This window comes from Helianthus annuus, chromosome 13 (assembly GCF_002127325.2).
Source record: "Helianthus annuus cultivar XRQ/B chromosome 13, HanXRQr2.0-SUNRISE, whole genome shotgun sequence".
Lineage (NCBI taxonomy): Eukaryota > Viridiplantae > Streptophyta > Magnoliopsida > Asterales > Asteraceae > Helianthus > Helianthus annuus.
Window position 1 is genome coordinate 131,331,918 of NC_035445.2, and position 27,858 is coordinate 131,359,775.

Sequence of the window (27,858 nt, forward strand, 5' to 3'; positions counted from 1 at the left end):
ACAATCCTACGTTTTATTGAGCCTCTCTTTTATGTATCTCAATTTATATGTGATTTTATACTTGGACGTTCATTCGTTTCGAAATGTTGTTTTAAACAATTCGCACGTTACCGCAATCACAAACAATAATAATTCTCGTGAACAAACTAAATTTATACCCCTTTACGCAACTTATGTGTTATACTTGTTGAAATGCATGTTGGAAACTTATGCTCTATGTGAACTTTACTTGATACATGAACGCTTGCTTGCTTTTACATACACAAACCTTATTTTCAATTAATGATCAAGTCTCATCCTTTCCTTCTCTTTTTTTTCAACCTTTTAGATGTCGTCTAGCTCCTCCAAGAGACGCAAGTCAAAGAAGGGTTCGACTTCCACCGCCATGTCTCAAAAAGATTGCATGAAATTTATGGCCAAACAATTTGCTAAAGTCCTACCCGACATCGTTAGCAAGATTCAAACCGATTCACCGCATGGCTCTGTTGACTCAAAGGCAGACAAACCCAAACCTACCTTCCAGTTTAAGCAATTCATGGCTTGTAAACCCTTGGAGTTTACTGGCAAGAATGGCGCTACCGCCATGATGAACTGGTTTGATGCCATTGAGCTTACCTTCTTGAAAAGTGGTTGTCCTGACGAACTAAGAACCTTGAATGCAACTGGGGTGTTTCGTGAAAAGGCACTCGAGTGGTGGACGACTGAACGCAACAAAAGAGGAAACGAGGTCGCACATGCTATGCCTTGGGACGATCTCAAACTGCTTATGAAAGACCACTTCTGCCCTCCTCATGAACTCCAAAAATTGGAGAACGAATTTTGGAACCTTACTCAGAAGGGGAGTGACATGGATGGCCTGATTACGCGCTTTAAACAACTCAGTGTTCTTTGTCCTGGACAAGTTGAAACTGTTCCCAAAACCGTAGCCAAGTTCGTCCGTTGTGTTGCACCTTCCCTGACAAGCCACCTTGCCTCTGCTAATCCCCAAACCATTGAAGATGCTTTTCGTATAGCCACAGAACTTAACAACAACTGCGTTATCCATGGAACCTATGATAAAGTTTCAACGAAGAATGCACGCCAAGCTACAACTGAAACTACCACTGTTGAGCCCCCACCCTCTCAATCGTCCAAGAAAAACCAAGGCAAGAAGCGGAAGGCTTCGAGCCAAAATTGTGCGGTCGTCACTCCGCCAAACCCTCAACCCTTACAAGCTTTAGCCGCCGTTGCACCCGCAAACACCGAACCACCAAAACAAGGTTATGTTGGAACTCATCCCAAATGCACCACCTGTCTGTTTCACCATCCTGCCAATGTACCTTGCCGCAAATGTGCCAATTGTCTGAAGTATGGTCATTTTGCTAACCGTTGTCGAATCTCCTCTCAAAATGCTCCTGTGCGAGCATGCTTCAAGTGCGGCGACCTCAATCATCTCGCCAATGTTTGTCCCCAGCGCTATCAACCTCCTCAACAGCAGCAACTGCAGCAACCGCAACAACCACCACATCAGCAACAACAAGCTCAGCAACCTGCAAGAGGCCGAGCTTTTGTCATCACCGCTGCTCAGGCTTGATTATTAGACTAAAAGATACATATAATACTTATACATATATTTACTGTTCGAACTCTTGATGATGGACTTGTGTTCATTCGTCAAGGTAATAGAATACATCATCCAAGACATAAGACTTGTTACGATTCTAATGAGTATACTACTTATGAAAACATTAACCCTTGAGGTTTCATAGTGTCAAGAACAAGTACTTAATGTTGAAGGATGATTACTTTCGAATATATACATTCTTGTGTTTTAACTTCCTAAAATCCCTAAATCTTCCGAATGCCCAAACTCACGCACCTATGTTTCCTTTGTGTAGAAGGACTTGGTGTTCCAACTTCCTAATCAACCAACTCACTCGCGGATTCAAGTAGAAGACTTGCAAAACCGTGAGTATACTCGCAACCCCCTTTTTATGTTTACCACTTTTTGGGGTGTAACATGTTTTACTATTAACCTACACTTAAACTTATTCTTTATGCAATGCACAAAACAATCCTTATACATGAATACTATGTTATGATACGTGATGCTTACGTGGACCATGAATACTAAAACTTATGTGATATGTTTTAGTCATTAGCTCTCACAAGCCTCCCTTCGACATGTATAACGCTATAGGAGTAACGCACCGCCCCCCTTAAACTTGGGTCATGTTGAATTAATTAAACTTTCTTGCGTAAACAGAGGTTGGCTAGAAATATTGCATGCCACGCTAGGTTGATCTCGTATAGACTAAGTTGCCATGTGGATTCGTTTTAAACTTTTACACTTATACCTATACTTGTGCTTAAACTTGTATACTCGCCTTTGCTTTTGCATTGAATTATTTTAAACATGTTACAGGTTGATGATGACGATGCTATGAAAAGAAGTAGCGTTGATGCCTAGATACTCATATAGACGTTTAGGTTTAATATGTTGTATCAATTTTGTTATGTTGTCATGTTATTTTTGTTAAACTTGTTGTCTTTGAATTTCTTGTAATTGTTGACAATTTATTTTATGAAATGAAATCGGATTATTTAAATACTTGTCACAATTATTAGCGTTATGATGTCTCGAGCAATCTTCACACTTCGTCTCATCCCGATGTTTCCGCCATTGGTTGGGGTGTGACATCAAGTATCAGAACTATTCCCCTCATGGAAATTGTATACGTTGAACTAGGTGTTGCCCCGCCCGCGTTGCGGGACGATGGCCGAATAATTCTTAATCAATTAAAAAAAGAGTACCGTAGTTTTGCTAGAAAGAAAAAAGTAAAAAGAGTGTTAGGCAGCTCCTTAACACGATTTTTAGCTGAGCGCAAAGTCATATTTTTATTTTTACTTGTGGAAAAAATCAAATTCTTTTCCCGAAGGCAAAATCCTAATTTTTAGCTAGGGGAAAACCATATTTTTATTTTGCACTGGGGGCAAAAAACGTAATTTTGAATTGAGGGTGATATCATAATTTTGAACCGTCGTAAATTTTAGCTGTGGGCAAAAGCATAATTTTATTTTGAACTGGGGTAAAGACGTAATTTTAAACTGAGGGAAAAACCGTAATTTTAAAGTGGGTTTAAAATAATAAACTGTTGTAAAATCGTAATTTATGTAACACCTCGTAAAAAATCACGACCAATGTAATAAAGATACGTGTCATGGACTTTAAACGTGTATGGATTTGATTATGAGGGACTAAACTTGCCAAACAATGTAAATATATAAGTAAAGGGATCTAACGTGTCAACATGCCATTCATGTGCCTCTGATTGACCTCACACGACTTTCGTATTCTTTAACGAATAATTTATCGAACATGGAAAGTCGTTTGTGCTTAAAATAATGATCTTTCGAAGCATAGGGGTTAAAAGGGTCAACATGTTGAAAGTAACCTCTGAGTGACCTTTTAACGAGCCCAAAAACATTATAACAATTATATATTTTGATCTCAGGAATATCGGATATTAATTCGTAGAGTTTCAACACACATAAATAATCAAAGTGTTAATTACAAGTAATAAGGGTTAAATGCGTTAATATTGCATTTCAAGACCGTTCGGGTGACCTCGTAACTAACCGAAGGCTTATTGATAAATGTTTAAAGACTCTTAGACCCTTAAGGTTAAAAGTGCCATAAACGAAAGTTAAATCAAGTTTAGAAGGACCAGGGACCAAAACTGCAAATAGCTGAAAGTTGTTTCCGGTGACATGAGAGCGTCGCGGCCCACGTAGACTCTTTCTGAGTCCTACGCGGCCCGCATAGAAGGCCCAGATGCAGAAAAATGGACAGCTGCATGTACAACCAGTTGCACCGCCTTTGCACGCTTGTTTTCGAGAGCCAACAGTATTTTATGCATAGGGGACACCTGGGATCATCAGAAATCAGTTATAGGGTTGTGTGGAATGATCTTGTGAAGTTTGAAATCCTATATGAGGGCCTTTGTTTGCTAGTTCATTTGCACATTCACCAATTTTATTCACAATACTCTCTCTGGAGCTTTCTTGAGAACTCAAAACGGTAACGATACCATCTGGGTGATCGTTGATCATCTCATGAAGTCAACACATTTTCTAGCAATCAAGGAAACGGATAAGTTCTCTCAATTGGCTGCTGTTTATCTAAAAGAAGTGGTTTCAAGGAATGGAGCGCCAACTTCTATTATTTCTGATCGTGACCCGTGTTTCATATCTGATTTATGGCAGTCGATGCTAAATTGTTCGGCTCACGTCTTGACATGAGTACTGCATATCACCCACATACGGATGGTCAAAGTGAGCGAACTATCCAGACACTTGAAGACATGCTGCGAGCATGTGTGATTGATTTTGGTAAGGGCTAGGAGAAACACCTGCCGTTGATTGAGTTCTCCTACAACAACAGTTACTACACTAGCATTCAGGCAGCTCCATTTGAAGCATTGTACGGTCAGAAGTGTCGTTCTCCTCTTTGTTGGGCTGAGGTGGGTGACAGCCAGATTACAAGTCCGGAACTTGTTCTTGAAACTTTAGAAAAGATTGTTCAGATCAGAAACCGTATGGCAGCAGCGCGTGATCGTCAGAAAAGCTACGCCGATAAGCGTAGAAAACCTTTGGAATTCGAAGTTAATGATCGTGTCATGTTGAAGGTCTCACCCTGGAAGGGTGTGGTGCGTTTCGGGAAACGCGGCAGGCTTAATCCGCGTTACGTTGGGCCATTTAAAATCCTGGAACGGATCGGTAAGGTGGCTTACAAGCTTGAGCTACCTGCTGAGTTCGGTAATGTTCACGATGTCTTTCACGTTGTTTGTCTGATGAAACACTGATTGTGTCGTTTCAAGAGCTGAAAATCGACAAGTTGCAATTTATCGAAGAACCTATTGAGATCATGGATCGAGAGGTCAAGGTGTGTAAACATAGTCGTATTCCGATTGTGAGAGTTCGTTGGAACTTAAGACGTGGACCGGAGTTCACGTGGGAGCGAGAAGAACAGATGAAACTCAAATATCCTCAACTTTTTTCCTGATGACAAGTCTAAATCTGATGAAACTGGTGAATTTCGGGACGAAATTCCTCTTCACGTTGGGGATGATGTGGCACCTGGGGAAAACCAACAGCAATCTTGATTTTTCTCACTTCACTCTTCCCAAATTTCGGGACGAAATTTCTTTCAAGTTGGGGATGATGTGACGACCCGTAATTCCCCGTGGTCTTAAGGTGTGTATTCATTCCCGAATCATTTCCTGGTACGCTTGAGTTACATGGTAGTTTTATATGTTGTACGTTATTTGTTGCACTTGAAATTCTAGATGCGTGTTTTATATGCTTAGTAATTTTGCACTCGTTACATAGTAACTTTTCATGTTTAGTTTAGGCCACACACATATTGGGCCATATACTCCCATTTGTAAACATTGCACTAGGTCGGCCCAAGGTGACCACTTGAGCCCAATAGACCCTCATGGGATATTGAGGCAACTCGGCCCAAGTAGGAAGCAAGAGCTTTGAAGGGATCGGCCCAATAGTTTAACAACCGGCCCCTTATGCACGTATTATATGTAACCCTTATGATCTCTAAATCCCAAACTAACTGACTCACAAAACCCTACTATCCCATACGTATGTGCGGCACCCCCCCCCCCTCGTGTGATAGCATGCTGTTAATCAAGATCTCGGTTAGTGTTAATATTATTCTTGTTGAATATGTTGGTTGCATGTGAGTATGTGAATATGGGTAAATCAATATTGTATATATGATTGCACATGTTGCCTATCGGTCTAATAGTTTTGTAGAGTTACGGCTTGATAAAAGTGGATAAGTTTGAATTTGATAGTGGCGGCCATGTGTATTGTTGAGGATATTAATTATAGTATTGTCAGACTATAATTAGACTATGGATATTAAATATGGGTAGTGATGTCAGACTATAGTTGTGTTTGTATGTTTCATACATGTTTGAATTACTTATATATGACATAGAAGTTATTATAATCTGGATCATGTGATATGTTTCTGACTTGAATTAATAGAGGATGTGTATGATTGTTATTTCAATATCAAACCTAACTAATTGTTGTGAATTGGCCTGGATTGAATAAATAGTGGAACCGTAAACCACTTGCATATATGATGGGCTTGATTATTTACGAAACAAGTAGGGAGCCAAGGGGGTTTGGGTTTTTTTTAAGTAGTTGGGCATGTTTGTGTAAAAAGACTGCGCCGATCTAAATAGAAAATATGGACTGTCGACTGTTCGGCTTGGTGTGAGTATTAAGTGTTATGAAAATATTATTGCTATATGCATATTTGTGGTAATGAGATGTGAACTGTTCATGTGAGTTAGTATGATTTATGAATTTGTATTGTGAAAATACATATAAACCGAATACTCGTTGTAACCTGTATCATAATGTGTGCCATAATTACCTACCACATGTGGAAAATACACAATGAATAAGCAAATTCTATGCGAACGAAACTGACTATCATTGGAACCATATTAGGGTTTGGAGTGTCCAACGATAAAACGAATAACTAATCTTACCGAGCAAACCAAAGGTGAGTTCACTGCTCTTTTTCCAAGCATGCAACCCGGGGAGGGATATCGGGTAACGTTCCGGGGAGGAATGTCAGGTTAATGGGATGTTTGTTATTACTCATTTCTATCATATAAGACCCCTTACATCTACCGACAGTTGCCGGGGAGGCAACGAGGTTATTAGTTGATAGCGCTATTAGGTTTGGCACCCTCACACCGTACCGGGGAGGACAGGCGTGAACTAATTTTCTTAAAGCATGACCAATGTTTTGATAGAGACATTGGGGTTGGGCAAATACATCTTGTAGCCATTGCGGTAATCGAGTTAAATACAACATCAAATCAAATTGTTAAATTGTTTTATACATATATCTGGTAACTAAACTCGTTAACAAAACTTTGAAATCACCAGTGTGGTTGTGGTCTGACACACTTGTTTGCATGCTTGTAGGTCGTTAGATGTCTTGCATTGGAACTTGCTGTCTGGAGTAGCAGGAGTGGTCATGGGGCGACCAGAAGAATTCATGTGATTGATTATTGACAGTATACATTGGTTTTGAACAATTTAACTTTGGTTTACTACTTGCTTCCGCTAAACATATTGGTTTTCATTTAAACTTGCAGATGGTATTTTTATTAATAATTGAGAACTTTATTTTGAAATTTGTATGGGTTCAATGTAATTAGTGGCTCGTTGTTGATACGTCACACGCTTAGCAGGGGCATTCCTAGGTAGTATTTTGGGGGTGTGACACATAAGGTAATGGAAATCAGGGGACAACAACGATGAGTTTAAGGTGAGTTCTCTAAGGAAAGAAATGGATTATATGGCTGCATTGGTTACCTAAGAAGATCAATTGTTTTCTTTGGAGGTTAGTGCTTTCTTTGGAGGTTAGTGCTGAATCGAATACCCACTAGAGACGCATTGGCGGTAAGAAACATTCCCATTCCCTCCATGTCGTTTGTTTGTACTGTGCGCGTCTAACATTTAATCGGCAAATCATCTATCAGTTTCATGTGATTTTGCCTATCAAGGATGTCTCTCAATATCCCTTTGGATCAAGATACCATGGTCGAGATACCTCATTAGCATGGTGAAACTTCTGGAATTTATTAACATGCATAAGATGGCTAAACTAAAAAAGAATGTGGTTTATGTCATCCTAGCCTCTACCTGCTAGACTTTATGGAAGGTACGAAACAATCGTATTTTTAACAATAGAGCAACTCAAGTATCAAGGGCGGTTAGTGATATCAAAGCGATCTCCTACCTATGGCTGTGGGTAAGCACGGGTAAGTATGCAAGCTGGATTGATGGATCTAGAATGGAAGGACTGGAGTGCTTTTAATTTGTCCAAATTGCTCATGTAATGTTTATCAGTTTTCCATTCGTTGTACTTGTACTCACTTGAGCATCTTGCTTGTGTGAGTCTGTGTATTATTTCAATAGAATTGCCTTTAAAAAAAAATTAATATGATAAATATACAAAATTGATTGGGTTTGCTTTTGCTTATCTAGGGAGAGAATTATGAAAAAACTACACAAAAATGAGAAAACTAAAAAACTAACTAAAAAGCTTAAAAAACATACCAATTTTTTTTTACAATTTTTTTATTAAAAATCACTATTTTTTACATATAAAAAAAATTCAAAAAAAAAAAAACTTGTACCGCACATCTGCCACATGCTTAAAATTAACTTTTGAGTTTAGTTCAACTTTTAGGGTTAGATTTTTTAAGGTATAAGATTAGGATTAGCTTTTTAAGTGTGTGTGTGTGTGGGGGGGGGGGGGGGGGGAGTTAGGTTTTTGGGGGTTGGGGTGGTGGGGTTAAGGTTTTTTTCGGGTTTGTGTTTAGTGTTTAGTTTTAGGTTTTCGGGAGGGGGTTAGGTTTTTTTTTTTTTTTTTTTTTTGGGGGGGGGGGTGGGGGTTTAGGCTTTTGGTGTGAGGGTAAATTTAGGTTATTTTGGTGGTGGGGGTGGGGGGAGGGGGTTAGGTTTTTAGAGGTGGGGCCGGGTTAAGTGGTTTATTCTTTTCCGTATTATTGCACATGTGCAAGACAAACTTTTTATTTGAAATTTTTTTATATGTAAAAACTAATGAAAATTAATAAAAAAAATTGTAAGTTTTTTAGACTTTTTTTTAGTTAGTTTTTGGTTTTCTCATGATCCTTCCACGATTGGATTTTTTGTTTTGACTTCTTTGGCCTCTTATTCTACACCTTAATAGTTAAGTTTTGTGGAGAATATGGAAAACAAAAGGTTTCCTTATATAGGTCCTTTAAATGACTTTGGAAAACAAAAGATGTCCTGATATAAGTTCCTTTAAATGACTTCAATATGAGAAATATACAACCTTTAGACTAGAAGGTATGGGGGCCGGCTGAGGCCCGGCTAGGACCGGCGCCGGTTCCCCACACCGCCCCCCTGGGCTCGGCTCGGCACAACCGGCCACCCACAGCCGGGGTAGCCGGACCTTCTTTCTCCTCTTGCCTCTCACATATACCTATACATAGATACATATATATACATAAAGGGGTTCATCCCCCACCCCCCTAGGTCCATCCCCTCCAAGCCACTCCTACGTGACGCCTACGTGGCGGCTCATCGCCTCCAAGCCCATCCTCTCCATACCTTCTAGTCTTACTAGACTTGCTTTCTATTGATTGGGCTTGCTATTCTAATTTGACTGCTTTTGGCCTTTTGTTCTACACGTTACTATTTAATAATAAAAAAAATTACAAAAGTTTAGTGGCGAATATGTGAAACAAAAACAGTTTTCCGAAGCTATCATGTTGTTTGTTCTACACGTTAATACTTAATAATAACTAAAAATATATAAAAGTTTTGTGAAAAACATGTGAAACCAAAAAAGTTTCAAGCTGTCGTGATGTTTTTCGATAACAGTAATCAACAACAATCTAGACCCGTCAAAGACTTGACGAGGTTAAACCCAACATTTAGTTGTAATAATTAATTACAATTCCGATCAATAAATAGTAATGCTCTACGTCTGCAAAAACAAAATTTGATACAAAAAACAATCAAATGAAGCCGAACATGGCATTTATTCAGAGCTTGCTTTTCTTCGTCTTGTTGTCTAATGGTAAGTAAATGTCTTTTGCAGTCACTATCTCAAAATACGCTTACAAAACACAAAGATTTTGCTTCACATATTTGCAGGAGGCTCCTGCAAATATCTATTTCCAGCCCCAGGAGCTTCAAGGAATACTATCACTGTTGTCAATGACTGTGGTTTCACGGTCTGGCCTGGAATCTCTGGCAGCCCTCTTCCCAGTATTACCGGATTTGAGCTCACAGCGGGTAACTCACGCTCCTTTGAAACACCGGAAAACTGGTCAGGTAGATTGTGGGGAAGGACCGGTTGCACCTTCAATGGGTTAGGTCATGGGTCATGTAAAACAGGTGACTGTGGCTCGGGTGAAATGGAGTGCAATGGAGGATCAGCAACCCCGCCTGTTACAATCGCACAGTTTGAGATCCACAAAAAATTCTCAGAAGTGGTCGTATCATATGATGTCAGTCTCATGGATGGCTATAATTTACCGATTACTGTAGAGCCTATTGATCTTTCACCTTGTTTTTTATATGGTTGCCCGAAGAGAGGATGCTCTTCCGATTTGAATAAACAGTGCCCGAAGGAGCTGATGTTGAAGGGTGGAGGAGGGTGTCATACTCCATGCCAGGTCTTCGGCACGCCTAAGTATTGTTGCAACAAGGCGTTCGAGCCGACATCTTACTCTCGGTTGTTTACTTCAGCGTGCCCAAGATCCGATAGTCTTAGGGTGAGCGGGGCACTCCCCTAAGAGGGGAGTCCCCTCTCTTACGCACACCCAATCAGGTTATGCCACGTCAACTCCCCTCTTAAACTCCCCTCACACCCCAATTTGATGGCGGCACTCCCCTCTTAGGTGACTTGTTTTTTTTTTTAAAAAAAAAATTCATTGGTTGATTGAATGGGGGGCCCACCTTCTCTCTCCTCCCGTCTTCGGTGCCGGCTCCCCGATTTTGGTCCCCGATTTTGGTACCCGATTGAATGGCGGCACCGCCCCTCTTCGGCGGATTTGGTCCCCGCATGGGGTCACCGAGGGTGCCCCCCTCACCCTTAGCAAGCCCTACGGTATCCGTCATGTTGCGTGTCACAGTTACAATTACACTGTCAGATTTTGTCCCCCCAAGGGCGCATTTTTAACAATGAAAGTTGGTAGCCAACTTGATATCAATGATCAGCTTGTTTCCATCAGTGGAAATTTCACATTAGCGTTCATTAAGCATTCTAATAAATTCTACGTGGGAATATGGTACACTGATGATGCTGAACAGCGGAAAGTATGGGTAGCCAATCCTAAAGCACCATTCGTATCCAGGTCGACTGTACTCTCCATCGACCCAAATACAGGAAACTTTATCTTCACTGATGCAGATATGACTCAGCTGTCAATTACTGACATTCAAGCAGGTCCAAACCCAAACGTGACTGCAACACTTGAAGACAATGGTAACTTCCGTCTAATAAATGAAACCAACAAAAGGGTTTTGTGGCAGAGTTTTGATCACCCCACCAATGTACTTTTACCCGGTATGAAGCTTGGGTACAACACAAGAACAGGACAGAACTGGACACTGACTTCTTGGCGCTACAATAATATCCCCAGTTCAGGAGCTTTTACTTTGAGCTGGGAACCAATTAATGAATCATCTCAAAGATTAATGATTCGACAAAGTGGCGAACCGTACTGGACTAGTGGGTTCCTAGATGCTAAAACATCTGAGTTTATGTTCTTACTGAACAAAGATATACAATCTAAGTATAATCTCACATCTGTGTACAACAATGAAGAACAATACTTTAGCTACTACATAGATGATGCTGGCTCTGAGGATACAACTGATCCTTTTCCCATGTGGATTTTGACACCTAACGGGCAGATTACAAATTATAGTATTTCCAATCCATGGACCCCTAAGTTGTGTTACGGGTACAATTCAAGTAATGGTTGCCTGAACCCAAGTGTTCCCGTGTGCAGAGGAGAGAACGATTATTTTAGTTACCGTTCTGGAGAGTTTAATCCTCAAACGACGAGAAGTAGTACTGATAGTAATTTGAGCATAAGCATTAGAGATTGTTTTGTCAAGTGTTGGAATGATTGCATCTGTGTGGGGTTTAATAGCAGTAACACCAACGGAACCGGTTGTGTTATTTGGACCGGAAGCAATAACTTTTCTGTTGATGGAGGAGGAGACTATTCTACAATGAAGTATGTGATCAGCTCCCAAAGTCCTAATACAGGTAAGAATCTTTTAACATGTTTCTCTCTTCTTTATTGCTTCCACTGTAGCCTCATTGCACCAAACATGCAGGTCATGATCTTGGAAACAAAACAGAAAAAAACATGAAACTGATATTGACACTCACTATTGTGCCATTGTTCCTCGGTTTGGGGCTTTTATGGTTTATGAAGAAGCAAAAACAAAAACGAAAAGGTACGTATAAGTGACTTATTGCAACCGAGTTGCGACCACTGCTATATTTTTGCCACCAGATTTTGCAACTATAGAAACGGTCGCAAATTTTGCGACTACTTTTGGTTATGATCTTTTTGCGACCGTTTTGCTTCCGGACTGGTTTTAGTGTTGATGCGACCGTTTTGCGACCAGACTGGTTTTGATCTTGTTGCGACTGTTTTGCGACCAAAATGTTTTTTTTCCTTGTTTAATCTATTTTTTTATAGACCTGCCATAATGTTTCACTAAATTTTGTTGGTGCACTTGTGTCTGTACTTTGTCTGTATTCGGTCTGTATGTAAACGATGTCCTTGGTAGTCTGTAAGTTGACCAAGTCAACCATCCTCCGGATTGACTTGGCCAACAGTTAGCATATGTTTGTTGTTTGTCTGACTCGAAGGATAGGAGATCGAAGGATAATGTGGATCCTTCGATCTCATCGAAAGATACGTTTCGAATGATAGACCTCGAAAGGTGATCTTTCGAGGTCCTTGCTGATCCTTCGAAAGCATTATATCCGAAAGATGATCCTTCGGACCATCTATCGGATCCTTCGGACCAGACATCATGGGCTGGGTATACCCATGCAGTGTGTTGTGTTTCATACAGATGCACACAGACAAGAGACTTGAGAGCTGAGAGCATTCTGTCCGAAACACACACACACATAGTGAGAGTTTGCAAGTTAGATTTGTAAACATTGTGCTTGTAACTGGATCCTTCATACGTATTAATACAGTGGTGTTAATCGGTGAACTCTTGTGTGTTTGTTTCTCTACTTGCTTCATCCCGGTTTGCTTACTAGCTTGGATTCCGCACTCGCTAGTAGGTTTGTATAACAAGGTTTAGGTTCGTCATCCTCCGCGAAAAGGGACCTACAAGTGGTATCAGAGCCTTGGCTCTTTACCTTGTTTAAAACCGGGTTGTTCAAGATCTTTGGTGTGTTTGGACACTTGGTTTAGCACCCGTTTTTGGTAGTTTTCTGCATAAAAACGCGTTCTAAACCTTTCGGGAGTGTTCAAGGTCGGTTTGGGTAACATAAAATTTGTTTTTGTGAAACTTTGTGTTTTCCGGCCATTTTTCCGGTCATATCTCCGGTGACTGGTTTGGATAAGGTTGTGTCCATTTTGGGTAAACTTTTCAAAGTTGTTGAAAAAGTTGTGTCTGCACATACCTTCTGCCGAAAGTTGTGCACCAACCCATCACCTTTTTCACCTACGAGTCAACTTTGTGTCAGTAGTGTCAGAAGTTTCCGAAAGATATCCTTCGACCTCGACAGATCATCTTTCGATCAAGGAAGCTCGACAGATACCCATCCTTCGAATATCCTTCGAAGCCTGTGTTCTATCTTTCGAGCCAAGGAATCTTGTCGTAGGATACATCTTTCGAGCTACTGTTTCTCTACGAAAGATAAGGATCCTTCGTGTTGGTGAATCTTTCGTGATCTGTGTTCGAAACATAAGGAGAATCTTTCGAAATCATCTTTCGACAGATAAGGATCCTTCGTGTGATCAATCTTTCGAAATCAATCCTTCGAAGTCTTTGTTCGAAACTCAACAGGGATCTTTCGAATCTTGTTGATCATTCGAACAAGCATTGATCTTTCGAACAAGTCTGTATCTTTCGATTCTTATTTGCTTGTGTTTTTAACAGTTTGTGGTTTTTCAGCTCTTCTATTAGTATTTGATTAAAATGAGTTGTACAAGTCCATGGGATTGGAGTTTGGACTCACGATCCAATCAAGAGCTAGTCATTGCTGCAGATTGGGCAAAGAGTATGCTTCCTCAATCATCAATCAGTCCAAGTCAATGGGCTTTGGTATCCAATCAAAGTCAAAGCATTCAAAACCTTTTGATCAGTGAAAGCGAAACGGGCAGTAACAATCGTCCACCAAAGCTAAATCATATGAATGAGTTTCCATCATGGAAAAACCGTTTTCACACGTATGTCCAAGGGCAAAGCACCGATCTTTGGACGTGTTTCATCAATGCATTCAATGAAAATCTGGAGACTGCTGCGTCCACTTCTGAGGGTTATACCAATATGCTTGAAAAAGACAAGAAGGCTTATGAATTGGAGAAGAAGGCCTTTGCCACACTTACTCAAGCACTCAACAAAGACATCTACCATCAGTTCTCATACTGCAAGACTACGAAAGCATTGTGGGATTGTTTAGTAGCTAGAGGAGAAGGCAATGCTGCTGCACGAAAGTCTCGGCATGATTTGTTGAAGAAAGAGTTTGAATCTTTTCAGTTTTTGGAAAACGAGACTCTGAATGATATGATCACACGTTTCTATCATTTGATTAGTGAAATGTGTGCTTATGGAGTTGTCTCTACTCAACAAGACATGGTGAGTAGGTTTGCTGACGCCTTACCTCCAAAGTGGAGCTCTTTCATTGAGTTGTTGAAGCACACTGGAACTCTAGACACGGTTAATATCTACGAGTTCATTCAGAAGTTGGAACATAAAAATGATGAAGAAATCAGGAAAGCAAAGAGAGCTTCCGCCCCTCAAAATACAGAAATGTATCTTCCGGGTTTCGATGCTCTAGCTAGAGCAGCTGCAGCCCAGCAACCCAAACTGCAGACTGCATTTGTCTCCAACACAAGTTCCTTTCCATTTCCTCAGTCAACAGCTGCTCCACCACAACCTCAACCTCAGTTTGATCCGAGGTCTTACATCCCTGTCCTAACACAGCCACAACCACAACCTCAACAACAACAACAACAGCAAGCTCATTATACAAGCAATCCTCAACCTCAACCCCAAAATCCTAACACAATCCGAGTCGACAACTCAAATCTTTCACACCTTAGTATTGAAGTTGCTAAGGAACACATGGAAATTATCAACACCATGATCAGTGCTTACTGTGGTTTGGTAGCAGGTCAGCTTGGAAACATCAACATGACCAATGAAGATTATGATCAGATCGACAAGGAAGAAATGGAGTTGATGGATATTAAATGGGCTTTTGCTAGTGCGGTTAGAAGGGCGAAAGATTTTATGGCTCGAACTGGAAGAACTTCGTTGGAAGGAAAGAAAAACACGAAGTATGGGTTTGATATTAATGTTGTCACATGCTTTAACTGTGGCGAGAAAGGGCACTTTAAACGTGAGTGCACTCGACCAACAAAACACGGCAATCACAACCCTTTCAGAAACCAGACGAATGTGAATGCCCAACAAGAAAACCGTGAACGAAGGATGGTGGCAGTGAATAACAATCAGGGACAGCCTGGAACTACAAATCACAATCGGGCTTTGGCTGTTCAAGCAGATGAAGGATGTGACTGGTCAGTGCAGTTTGGTGAAGGTGATCAGGGAAGTGGAACAGCCTTGTATGCTAAGGTCATCGAGCAGGTTCATAAAGAAGAATCTTCTGGAAGTGATGACAGTTCTGGTTATTCTGGAAGTTCTGATGAAGAAGGCTCTGTTTCTGGGGATAATCACTCAGAGCCTGATGAGAAGGAAGAAGGAGATGATGATATTCAGGATCTACTGAATGAAGCTGATGAGCTTAAATGTCAGAAATCAATTCTGATTAGGAAGGCTGCTACTGCATCAAAGGAAATGGAGAAGCTATTTTCTGAAGATGGAGCTTTTTCTTTTCAAACTGCCTTCATGGCAAATGGTTCAGCCTCTACTAGTCAGGTAAATTCTGAACCTCCTGCTCCTAGTATTTGTAGCTCATGTGCTGAGATGAAGCTTGAATCAGAAAAGCTTCATAGTCATAACCAGAATTTGGTTATTGAACTGTCGGAATGCAAAGAGGCAAACATGGCTTTAACCCGGAATGAAAAAGAATTTAAATCTGTAATAGAAACATTAAAGAAAAATGTGTCTGAGGTTAACAAAGTAGTTTACCACAAGCAAGTAAGTATAAATGAATATATTAACCTTGTGGAAGAAACTAAAAAACAATTAGCCATTGCCCAATGCGAACATGATGCGATCAAACAGAAATTGGATAGTTATTCTAACTCCTAATTTGTGCTTGATCACATCATCGATGTTCAACAACTAAAGGGAAATCAGAAAGGCATAGGGTATAACAAATGTCCGCCCCCCTTGATGAACAACTATACCAAGATGCCTGATGAGGAAGAAATGCCTCGGTATGAACCCAGTGTGCCTCTTGATGTTGAGGAGTTTGCTACTGGCCTTGGGTTCAAACCGGACAATTCTTCAAACACAGCCTCTAAGGAACAAGAAACTTCATCATCCATGAAGCAAAGTCCTCCAATTATCGAGGACTATGAGACATCGGATGATGAATCAGAAGTGGCTGTAAGTGATCAGGATAAATCACTTAGCAAGATGAAAGGAGTAGATATTCCACGAGAGAATCACATCCTTTGTGATCCTGATACTCTTGAGATTCCATCTGTTAAGAAGCAAGTGATTGATCCTGTCAAAGTTGATAAGACAGGTGTGTCTACTGTTAAAAGCAGTAATGTGTTGTACACTTTGGTTGGAGATAATAAAATCTACTCAGATCATGTTTTTCCAATTAAAAATGTAAATCAGTCTTTGATTGATAAAGTCTTTGAAGACAACACAAACAAGTTTTTGGGAAAAACACTTCCGGGAATTGTTGTAACACAATGTGATCCAATTCCTAAGGCTGAGATTAGAAAACAGTTTGGTAATCAAAAATCTCCAACCACTCAACAACCGACTGCTTCTAAGGGTAAACAACAACAACGAGCTCCAAAGCCAAAGGCTAAGGTTGAATCAAAAGGAGCTCGTTACACGAAGAAAGGAAAAGATGTTAAATTTGTAGCATCAAATGGTACAGATAAAATTGAGACTTTTGAAAACAAATCAAACACTGATTTTGTACAACAAGTCAAGATTTTGAAACGTAATAGTGATAACAATTACACCCAACACACAAACGGGTGTGATGAAAGAGCAAGTACCTCAGGTTCTACAGGTTCAACATCTGCTAGTCGATCAAGTTCTCCTAAGTCTGTTGAAAGGAGAACTTGTTTCAAATGTGGATAAATTGGGCACATTATCAGAAACTGCCCAAATGCTCCAAAGAAGAAATTTGTTGAGAAAACTCCACCTGAAACAGTTCACCCTCAACGTCGATCAGTTTCACCTAAACATGATAAACGAACTGTAAAAGAACAAGAAACTAAACAACGACGTAAAAACATGAAAACTGTTGAAAAAGCTTTAAAATCTGAAGTTAAAACAGTGCAAAAGGAACCAAATGTGTCACAACCTGTAAAACCAGAATCTTCAAAAACTGGTAGGCAAAGACGAACTTGGTTACCTAAGTCGGGTGACAATTCAGGGGGAGCAGTTATTCTTGAAAACCATCAAGAGATCGAGCTCACTTTTCGTGATGCCAAGGGACGACCCAAGACCACTAAGGCTTGGGTCCCCATTCTCAACTGATGTTTTTATGACATGTGCAGGATGTTCTAGGAGGAACTATTAATAGTCATTGGATTGTTGATAGTGGAGCATCCATGCACATGACTGGCGACTTACGGCTCCTATACGACGTAAGAAATATTAGAGGAGGGTATGTTGCTTTTGCGGGTGACAAAGGCGGTTTTATCACTGGAGAGGGAAGTATCTCCAATGGCATCGTGTGCTTTGATAAGATCAATTATGTGAAGCAAATTGATCACAATCTTCTCAGTGTGTCGCAAATCTGCGATAAGAAATTCACCGTGCATTTTGATGATGCCGGCTGCTATGTGCTGAAACCTGGATTCAAAATTCCACAAGAATGGATTCTCTTATCGGCTCCGAGAGTTAATGATCTTTATATTCTCGACATGAGCCAGGCGATTACAACATCTGCACAAGTCACTTGCTTTGTCTCAAAAGCCACGGAAAAGGAGTCTATATCTTGGCACAGAAGAATGGGACACATTCACTTGAGAAAAATGAACCATTTGGTGAAAAATAATCTTGTGAATGGGGTGCCTGTGAGAAGTTTTCATCTACAAGATATCTGTGTCTCGTGCCAAAAGGGGAAGCAAACAAAGAAGTCTCACCCTTTGAAGAAAATCAACACTGTCAGCATGCCTCTCGAACGTCTTCATATGGACCTTTTTGGACCTATGAAGCACAAAACAACGTTCGGTGATGCCTATTGTTTAGTAGTTACTGATGACTACTCTAGATTTTCTTGGGTATCCTTTATGGCACACAAGAGTCAAACTCCTGGCATCCTCAAGGATCTTCTTACAATGTTGGAGAATCTCTATTCGTTGAAAGTAAAGAGGATCCGAAGCGACAATGGAACTGAATTCAAGAATCAAGTTATGGATGAGTTTTGCACTTCTAAAGGCATTCTTCATGAGTACAGTTCTCGTTATACTCCACAACAAAATGGTGTCGCTGAGAGGAAGAATCGAACGATTATAGAAACTGCAAGAACAATGTTAGTAGAGTCGGAACTCCCTATTCAATTCTGGGGGGAGGCTGTATCGGCTGCATGCTACACGTTAAACAGAGTTCTTACAGTAAAGAGACATGGCAAGACTTGCTTCGAACTCCTTCAGAAAAGGAAACCGGATCTTTCTTACCTTGAACCGTTTGGTGCTCCTTGTACTATGATTGAACCGGATGGAAAGTTTGGTGCAAGAGCTATCGAGGGTTTCTTCCTTGGATATGCTACTCCGAATTTTCGTGTTTGGAATCTAGCTACCAAAAAGATTGAGCTTTGGAGCGAAGTTAGGGTTCAAACGTACACGAGTCCTGTTAGGGCTCCGGGTGATCTGTGGATGTTCGATTATGATGGGCTATTTGACTCCTTCAATCTGCCAACCTTTGACGAAGAATCAGCAGCGGCTAGGATGTTGTTGGAAAGTGACAACGCTGCTGTCTCGCCTTTGGTTAGACCTATTGTTGTTGACCCTCAAGCTTCTTCGTCAGTCAACAATATGGTTCAGAATGAGGTTTATGAAGATGCTGCTGATTATAATGACTCTTCTGAAGATGATGAATATCATGATGCAGCCGAAGGATCTTCAGCTCCAGCTGCTCCTGTTCAAGGTGCTTCTGTAGATACACCTCATACGCAGAATGTAGACACTGCTGAAGGGAATGCATCCACCTCTACCCACATTCCTGGTGTGGAGTTGGTTGTTGATCTTAATCTTACCAACTTGGGTATCAATGCTCGTGTGCCAGATAATCCTGAAATGAGGATTCACGATACCCATCCCCAGCAGAATATCATAGGAGATGTCCATCGCGGTGTGCAGACGCGTAATCAGCTGAGAAACAACCGGAATGCTGGTTTGTATTCAGCTATAAGAGAATCTGGTCAACAAAATGACTGGTCCTTCGCGTGTTACGTGTCACAAGAAGAACCAAAGTCGTGGAAAGAAGCATTGAAAGATAGTGCTTGGGTTGAAGCCATGCAGGAAGAATTACAGCAATTTCACAAGCTGGGTGTTTGGAAGCTTGTTGAAAAACCTGAGAACTATAAGAAGATTGGCACTCGATGGGTCTTCAAATGCAAGAAAGACGACCGTGGGGTGGTTATTTGGAACAAAGCTCGTTTAGTCGTTCAAGGTTTTCGTCAGATAGAAGGGATCGACTACAACGAAGTCTATGCACCTGTTGCACGTCTGGAAGCTATTCGGATCTTTCTGGCTTATGCCTCATTCAAAGGATTCAAGGTTTACCAGATGGACGTCAAAAGTGCATTTCTACATGGTGTGGTTGAAGAAGAGGTATATGTCGAACAGCCTCCAGGTTTTGAAGATCCTGTTCATCCCGATCGGGTTTGGTTGCTCAACAAAGCTCTCTATGGTCTTCATCAAGCGCCACGAGCTTGGTATGCAACCTTATCTACATATCTGCTGGAGAACGGTTTTCGAAGAGGTCTTATCGATTGTACTCTCTTCATCAAAGAACAAGATGGAGATCTTCTTCTGGTACAGGTATATGTTGATGATATTATTTTTGGTTCTACTAATGATGTTTTGTGTAGGAATTTCGAGCGCATCATGCAGGATAAGTTCGAGATGAGTGCTATGGGGGAAATGAATTTCTTTTTGGGCCTGCAAGTGCAACAAACGGAGTCTGGGATATTCATCCATCAGACTAAATATGTTGGTGACATCTTGAGCCGGTTCCAGATGTCCGATGCAACGCCCATTGGTACCCCACTGCCAACTAATCACTGAATAACTCCTGACTTGAAGGGTGAACCTGTTAGCCCTTCATACTATCGCGCGATGATCGGATCCCTTATGTACCTCACAGCATCAAGGCCAGATATAATGTACCCAACGTGCCTACTTGCCAGATATCAAGTTAACCCGAAGGCCTCACATCTTGCAGCTGTCAAAAGGATTTTTCGTTATTTGAAGGCGTACCCCGACACCGGTCTGTGGTATCCTAGGGATAATAACTTTGACTTGGTCGCATTCAGTGATTCTGATTTTGGCGGATGCAAAATCGACGGCAAATCCACAACGGTTGGATGTCAGTTTTTAGGAAATCGCCTAGTCACATGGCAGTGCAAGAAGCAGACATGTGTTGCTACATCAACATGCGAAGCTGAATACATTGCTGCCTCAAGTTGTTGCTCCCAAGTTCTTTGGATCCAACAACAATTGCGGGACTACGGTTTTGAATTCCTAACTACTCCTATTTACGTTGATAACTCTGCTGCTTTAGATATCACTAAAAATCCTGTGCAGCATTCAAAGACCAAACACATCGAAATCAAATATCACTTCATACGTGATTGCTTTGAGAAAAGGCTAATCGATGTTGTTAAGGTCCACACCGATGACCAACGTGCCGACTTATTTACCAAAGCTTTTGACAAATCTAGATTTGACTTCTTATTATTGGTAAATGGCATTAAGGTCAAGCAAGAGTAAACCAACATCGGAAAATCATTTTTGTAAATATCTTTGTGTGTTTTTAAATTTATCTTAGTTTATTGATTTTAGGGGGAGTAAATCCAAAAATCTGAAAATCCAAAAACATCGAAAAATTTCAAAAACACAAAAACAATAGAAAAACAAAAATGAGTTTCCTGGCTAGCAAAAGAGAAAATGATAGTACATCAGTGGTCTATCCTAACCTCTTTAAACCTTAAATGAAAAACGATAAACAGCTCTATATAAGATGTATCGGTAGGTTCACAATCATTTTAAAGTGTACAGGGTGATATAAATCTTAAATCGACTGAAGACCAGGTGGGAACCATTCATTGGCATATGGTCTTAGTACCGAAATTTCGTTTGATAGATTGCCGAGGTTCTGAGATATTCGGTCTTTATGCTGCTTATCATCTGGGTATCATGGTTGTATCTTTTACCGAAAAATAACGGGGACGCAAGTCTAGATCTTCCATGATACTATACATACGTGTACATATTACATACTGCATTCGACCTCAATAAGTGATAAACAATCACATGTCCAAACAAATAAGTGATAAAAATATCACATCTATCCGGGTGCCAAGTTCGTCTCTCTGCTGTACGGAAGTACTGACCTGTTCACGGACTTGCACCTGTGCCCTCATGCATACGAAAATCAAGTTCCTCATCAATAAGTGATTATATCACAAAGGGCTTGTTTTCAAATCAAAATAAGTGAGTATCTCACAGTTTATACGGTCAAACAGATGATAATCGGTATACTCACCGGTAAGATGAACCCTCGTGCATACCTTGATACGGGAATGTGTCGTGATGTGGATGAACACCGGTCGGTAAGTATAAATCATACCTTAACGTATCCCCTCGCCATGATTATATCTGATAAGTTGAGCTTAAGTGGACAACAATACCGATAATTGTTATAGGATGCTTATCTTAATGTTAACTAACTGAACAACAAGAGTGTTTTGGCATGACCGTACACTGATATGATTCTCTTACCCTCGAAACTCGCAAAAAGAATGTTTGTATATATCTATTTATTTACTGCTTAACTTTTACTGTTTTCTTTTAAACAGTTTCGTCGTTTGGTGCATATCAGCACGACATTAGCGGTGATGTCGTTTGATAACACTCAAAGGATTTTAAATTGTTGTCTTTTAATTTCAAAAATACCAAAAAGATTTTAGGCGTGTTTTAATATAAACTTTATAAAAGCCAAAAAGATTTTCTTTCTACTTTATTTTCGATCGTACGATGTTGGAGCTCTAGTCTTCGTTACCTGAAACCTGAACGAAAACCAAATTGACTAAATCTTCATAAACGGTCGAAATTTGCATGTTTTGAAAGTTAAAGACTAAAATTGACAAATTTATTAAACTTTCAAACTGTCGGACGGTGTTTGATTGTGACATGGTCATTTGTGTGTCATTTGTTTATACTATATTCCAAGCAGTTGTTCTCATTATGCGTTTAGATTTCTTGCATGTGCAGATTCTAAAGGCAAGGAGAACATGGTCGATGACAAGATTTGGAATGAAGACACGACGAGAAGGCGCTCAAAAGATGAAGATGATCGAGTAGCCGCTGACCATCATCAACACCACAAGGATCTCACTTCATAAAGATCAAGTCATTCACGAGCACAGCTCAAGGGGGAGCTTATGTTAAGGGGGAGTTTGTCAACACACTTCCTACATGATACGGGTAGTTTGTTGATACACTCTCTGCTGTCAAGACGTGAAGACTTTAAAGATCCTCCGACATTGAAGACTTGAAAGGACATCAGAGTTTTGAGAACTCGAAGACCAAAGACCGTCGAAGTTCGAGACGAGTCTACAACTATAGAAGATAAAGACAAAGCTACAGCCAAGGGGGAGTTTGTTGGTGCACTTGTGTCTGTACTTTGTCTGTATTCGGTCTGTATGTAAACGATGTCCTTGGTAGTCTGTAAGTTGACCAAGTCAACCATCCTCCGGATTGACTTGGCCAACAGTTAGCATATGTTTGTTGTTTGTCTGACTCGAAGGATAGGAGATCGAAGGATAATGTGGATCCTTCGATCTCATCGAAAGATATGTTTCGAATGATAGACCTCGAAAGGTGATCTTTCGAGGTCCTTGCTGATCCTTCGAAAGCATTATATCCGAAAGATGATCCTTCGGACCATCTATCGGATCCTTCGGACCAGACATCATGGGCTGGGTATAAATACCCATGCAGTGTGTTGTGTTTCATACAGATGCACACAGACAAGAGACTTGAGAGCTGAGAGCATTCTGTCCGAAACACACACACACATAGTGAGAGTTTGCAAGTTAGATTTGTAAACATTGTGCTTGTAACTGGATCCTTCATACGTATTAATACAGTGGTGTTAATCGGTGAACTCTTGTGTGTTTGTTTCTCTACTTGCTTCATCCCGGTTTGCTTACTAGCTTGGATTCCGCACTCGCTAGTAGGTTTGTATAACAAGGTTTAGGTTCGTCATCCTCCGCGAAAAGGGACCTACAAATTTTACATATCCACATATATATCCAAATCATAATATACTAAACCCAAAATTTTTGACAATACAAATTCTCATAATTGTACAATCTTCCAAGATAAATATCAAACTAACGGTGATGACTGACTTTGGTTGATGGCTTGTGTTTCCTTTAACCGGTCCTAGTTGATCCTCTTTTCTAAAGACATTCACTACCCGCAAGATTAATATGGTTGAGTACACATTGCACAACATACAAATGAATCAAGTAGTCAATAACACAACAACTTTTTGACCCATGAGGGGCGAGGCTTTGTTTTTAGTAGATTAGGGTTTTCTATTCAGAAGAGGATGACGGCGCAGTTTGTTGCTCGTCTACATGCTATCCTTATGTAATTTGCCCAGATGATTGGAATAAACAATTTTCATCAAAAAAAAAATTGTTCATAAATCAATGAACATAATATCGTATAATATAATAATATACCAATAGAGCACCAAAGCATTTTGTATTTGCAAGATCCATTCCAATTTGAAAAATAAAACCTAAAATTTTTAAGAACAAAACAGACATACAACCCGAATATTGCAAATTAAACCTTAAATGCACAATGTTAAAGATGTTAAGAGTATACTGAACAAATTAAGGGAAAGCTATAATAGTTCTTGTGAGGATCTGCTATCAATCCGATAAGCTCAGGAGGTCTAATCTGATTAACCTAGTTCGTTAACGTGCGGAATCCATATTTGATTAGGCGACAAATATAACTAGATTACTTTTAACACAATGTTTCATTAATGTTCAACTGTTACAAATCCTGGAAACAATTGGACAGGGCTTCATCGTCTTGTCCGCAAAACTGATTACCTAACACTAAGCTCGCACTGTATATATACTAATCTACCCTCGTGAGAACCTAGTCATCTACCTCCGTACAAAGTGACTTAATCACCTTCGTATGAGGTTACTTAACCTACCTTCGCATGAAGGTACTAATACATACATTTCCTTATGATCTAACATGTACACTCCTATTACAGACTCGATACGACTCGATGACGTAGGCAACAGACATATATGCATCAACAATCTCCCCCTTGGATGTTGCCGTGAGACACAATGTTGTAGTCTCGATCATTCTTCATAAATCTTCAAAAGTACAACAAATGTCATCAACAATCTTTCCCCTTACTTTGAGCTTGATTTGTAGACTTTGAATATCAACATGCTCCCCCTTTCTTTGAGCTTCCTTTATCTTTGTTCAACATGTCATTGCTCCCTTTTTCTTTCAGCTTCCTATTCAATCTGATTATCATTCAAATAAACATTTCAGTTTCAAACTTTGACATTCTAAAATCAAACATTTTCAAGTCCCAAATTTTAAACATTTTATCAGTTTGAATAACCCTCTCAGTTAACCAAGTCCAGGTTAATGATCTTGTTTATCTGAATTTGTCTTCCAAGTTCAAGTTAATGACTTAGGTTGACCATTTGTGAACAAACTGATATTTTCCAGTCAAATTTTAAGTTTCAAATTAATGAACTTTTAATCATTTCCAAAACATCATCTTATTTTAATTAAACATCCAATCCTATTATTCTTCAAAATTTTGTTCAGCAATTTCAGATTCTGGAAATCAGTATTCCATCATCGGCAGCCGAAAAACTAAGATGAAATAAAATCTTTTTGATTTTTCCAAAGTTCATGCTATAACACACTGAAAATCCTTTTGGGTTTTCTGAAATGAAAGAACTATGTACAAACATATCTACAGACATTTTTTGTGAGTCTGTGTAAGTGGATCATTTTAGTTTTTGAGACATATCACCAGTACCGTTCATCTTAATTAAACTTTAAGTTCTAAACAGATTCACTTAGATTGTCAATATACTGATCCACTTAAACCTCTACACATTTCTCTACTACTTTGAGATACCGTAATTAGATGTCTTAGAACTTGACTTAATAGTGTTTCCCACCTCAGAATATACTCTCGTATCAAGATTCCCTAGATTTCATCTATCTTACACGACTACAAGAAAATGAAGCTAATGCAACCATGATAAAAAGTTGCATTAGGCCTTGAAAAGGTTGCATTAGGCCTAATGCAACCTTTTATCAAGGGCTGCATTAGGTGAAGTTGCATTAGACCTAACGCAACCCTTTCTTAAATAATGCAACTTTTTTTGAAAGGTTTGCACTTGCTATTTAAATGCAACCTTTTTAAGATGTAACCATTTTACATTCTAATGCAACTTTTATATTTTTATTTACAACTTTCTTAACACTCAAATGCAACCTTTGCTACCTCAAATGCAACTTTTGCTACTCTAAAATGCAACCATTTTTATAATTTTCAGTAGAAAAAGGCAACTTTTTTTATATCAAATGCAACATTTTTTTTAAAGATTTTAGTTACAATAAGTGCAACCTTTTTAAAAGTCAAATGCAACTATATAACATCATTGTTTAAAATACTAAATTTTCTATTTGATAATTCCACCAATGTAATAATAACATAAATATCTTATATAGTAGTTTAACATATCTCCAAACTAAAAAAACAACGTAATGAAAACAAATTTGTCGATTACAATGATAAAAAGCAACAAAAACTTTCTACTCATCTTGAAGATCTTGAAGTACTTCAACGGGTAGCTTTTTCAAAATACTTTGTATCCTAGTTTCAAAGTGTGCTTGTTGGCTGTGAAAATCTTTCTTCATAGCTTATTTCAACTTTTTTTCCTTTGATGATCATCTTCAATTTCTTTTCTCATTTCAAATAATTGGGTTTTTCCAACTTCAAGGCTTGCTTGGAATGATTCCATAAGCCCATCCGGAATCATGTATGGTTCTTCACCACCATCCATTTTTTTCAACATTTTTTTAGTAACACCCCTACCATTAAGTCGAAGGTAGCCATCATGCTCCTTGTTCATTACAACCGTAAAAGGATCCACCAAAGCACTTCCATCTTCGGGAGGTTTGTAATTTTTCATTTGTTCCTTTAAAAGAGAATAAGGAAATTAAAAATTATAAAGAACGAAAAAAAATCAGCCAATAATAAACCTGACCAAACAACAACATAACCAGAACAAGCAACTGAATTTTAAAAGTCAACACATAAAAGATTCTTCATACCCTGATAACGAAAAAATAGAAAGAACTTACAATTTTCGTTGTCGTATCGTCATATGTATCAAGATATGAACGTCGTTCTTGTCCGTGTACTTTCAAACACTTTGGTTAAGCTAGGTAATTCCTTGTTTGGGTCGTGGTTTCTCTTTCTCTGTATTCATGGTAACATACACATATAAAAAAAATCAGCATCTTGGACATTAGAAAACACTAATCACCAGCAACACCAAGACATATTACCATCTCTTCACGAATTCTAGTAAAACTTTTTGGGCCGGCTGTGTACGTATTCTTTTGAGACATGTGAATTTCCTTAGCCCGCAAACAACGCTTCTAAAGACACATTAACATAAATGAATTAGCCAATAGAACTCTAAATAACAAATACTAGTAATAGATAAATGGCCTAGAATATTACCTCCACGTCTTTATTACTCCACAACCTCAACAATTGTGAGAAATCATCAACCGGAATGTTTTTAGGTCGGTTCATCAATCTTGTTTTGTTGTCCTTGTATCGATAGAAGTGTTTTTTTCTTGAACCTACATTTGTGTACCTTGTAGCCGTTTCCAATAGTCTTTAAAACCCATGTTTTAGCAGCATAGGGTAGGGGTGTGCAAAAAACCGAATTAAACAAACCATAACCGAATTAACGGACAAAACCGAACCAAATAAAAAATAAAAAATCGGTGGGTCGGTTAATGGTTTTTTGAAAACCGAAAGTAGCAGGTTGATTATGGTTATCATTTTTCCATACCCACCATTACCAAACCGAACCAACATGTAATAAATCTTTGTAGGATTTAGGACTTTTCACCATATTTTTAATATTTGATGTTTTTGACCGAAGATTTTCAGTATTTATGAGTTTTTGATATCGTTTTGTGGTTTTGATCGAATGTTTATTTGGATTTATGAAATGTATTATATCACTTTATTTGAATATTCGGTAATAATTTGTATTAATATTATAGATTATATGTATATTTTAATACTATGTAATATACTAATATATACAAATATGCAATAACAATTTTTTCCATGTTAAAAAAAACGTATTTTTAGCTAAGCAAAATACACTGTTAACCACCGATAACCGACCCGCTATAACCATCAAAATCGAATAACCATAACCACCATAACCAATTGGTTATGGTTATGGCTATCCATTAACCGACATCACGGTTCTGGTTATGAATTTAGGTCAAACCGACCCAAACCGACCCATGCACACCCCTAGCATAAGGTACATCGTATTTTTCC

At 39.3% G+C, this 27,858-nt stretch overlaps 1 protein-coding gene across 1 annotated transcript in view; it reads left to right on the forward strand.

The window, feature by feature from the left end:
* The first annotated feature begins 10,770 nt into the window (after positions 1-10,770).
* The window catches only part of LOC110901324 (G-type lectin S-receptor-like serine/threonine-protein kinase CES101), a 31,434-nt gene continuing 14,346 nt past the window's right edge, over positions 10,771-27,858 (forward strand). Inside the window, exons 1-2 of the mRNA XM_035982360.1 lie at positions 10,771-11,866; positions 11,938-12,060. Coding sequence (XP_035838253.1) covers positions 10,771-11,866; positions 11,938-12,060 — 1,219 coding nt within the window. The remainder of the gene's footprint in view (positions 11,867-11,937; positions 12,061-27,858) is intronic.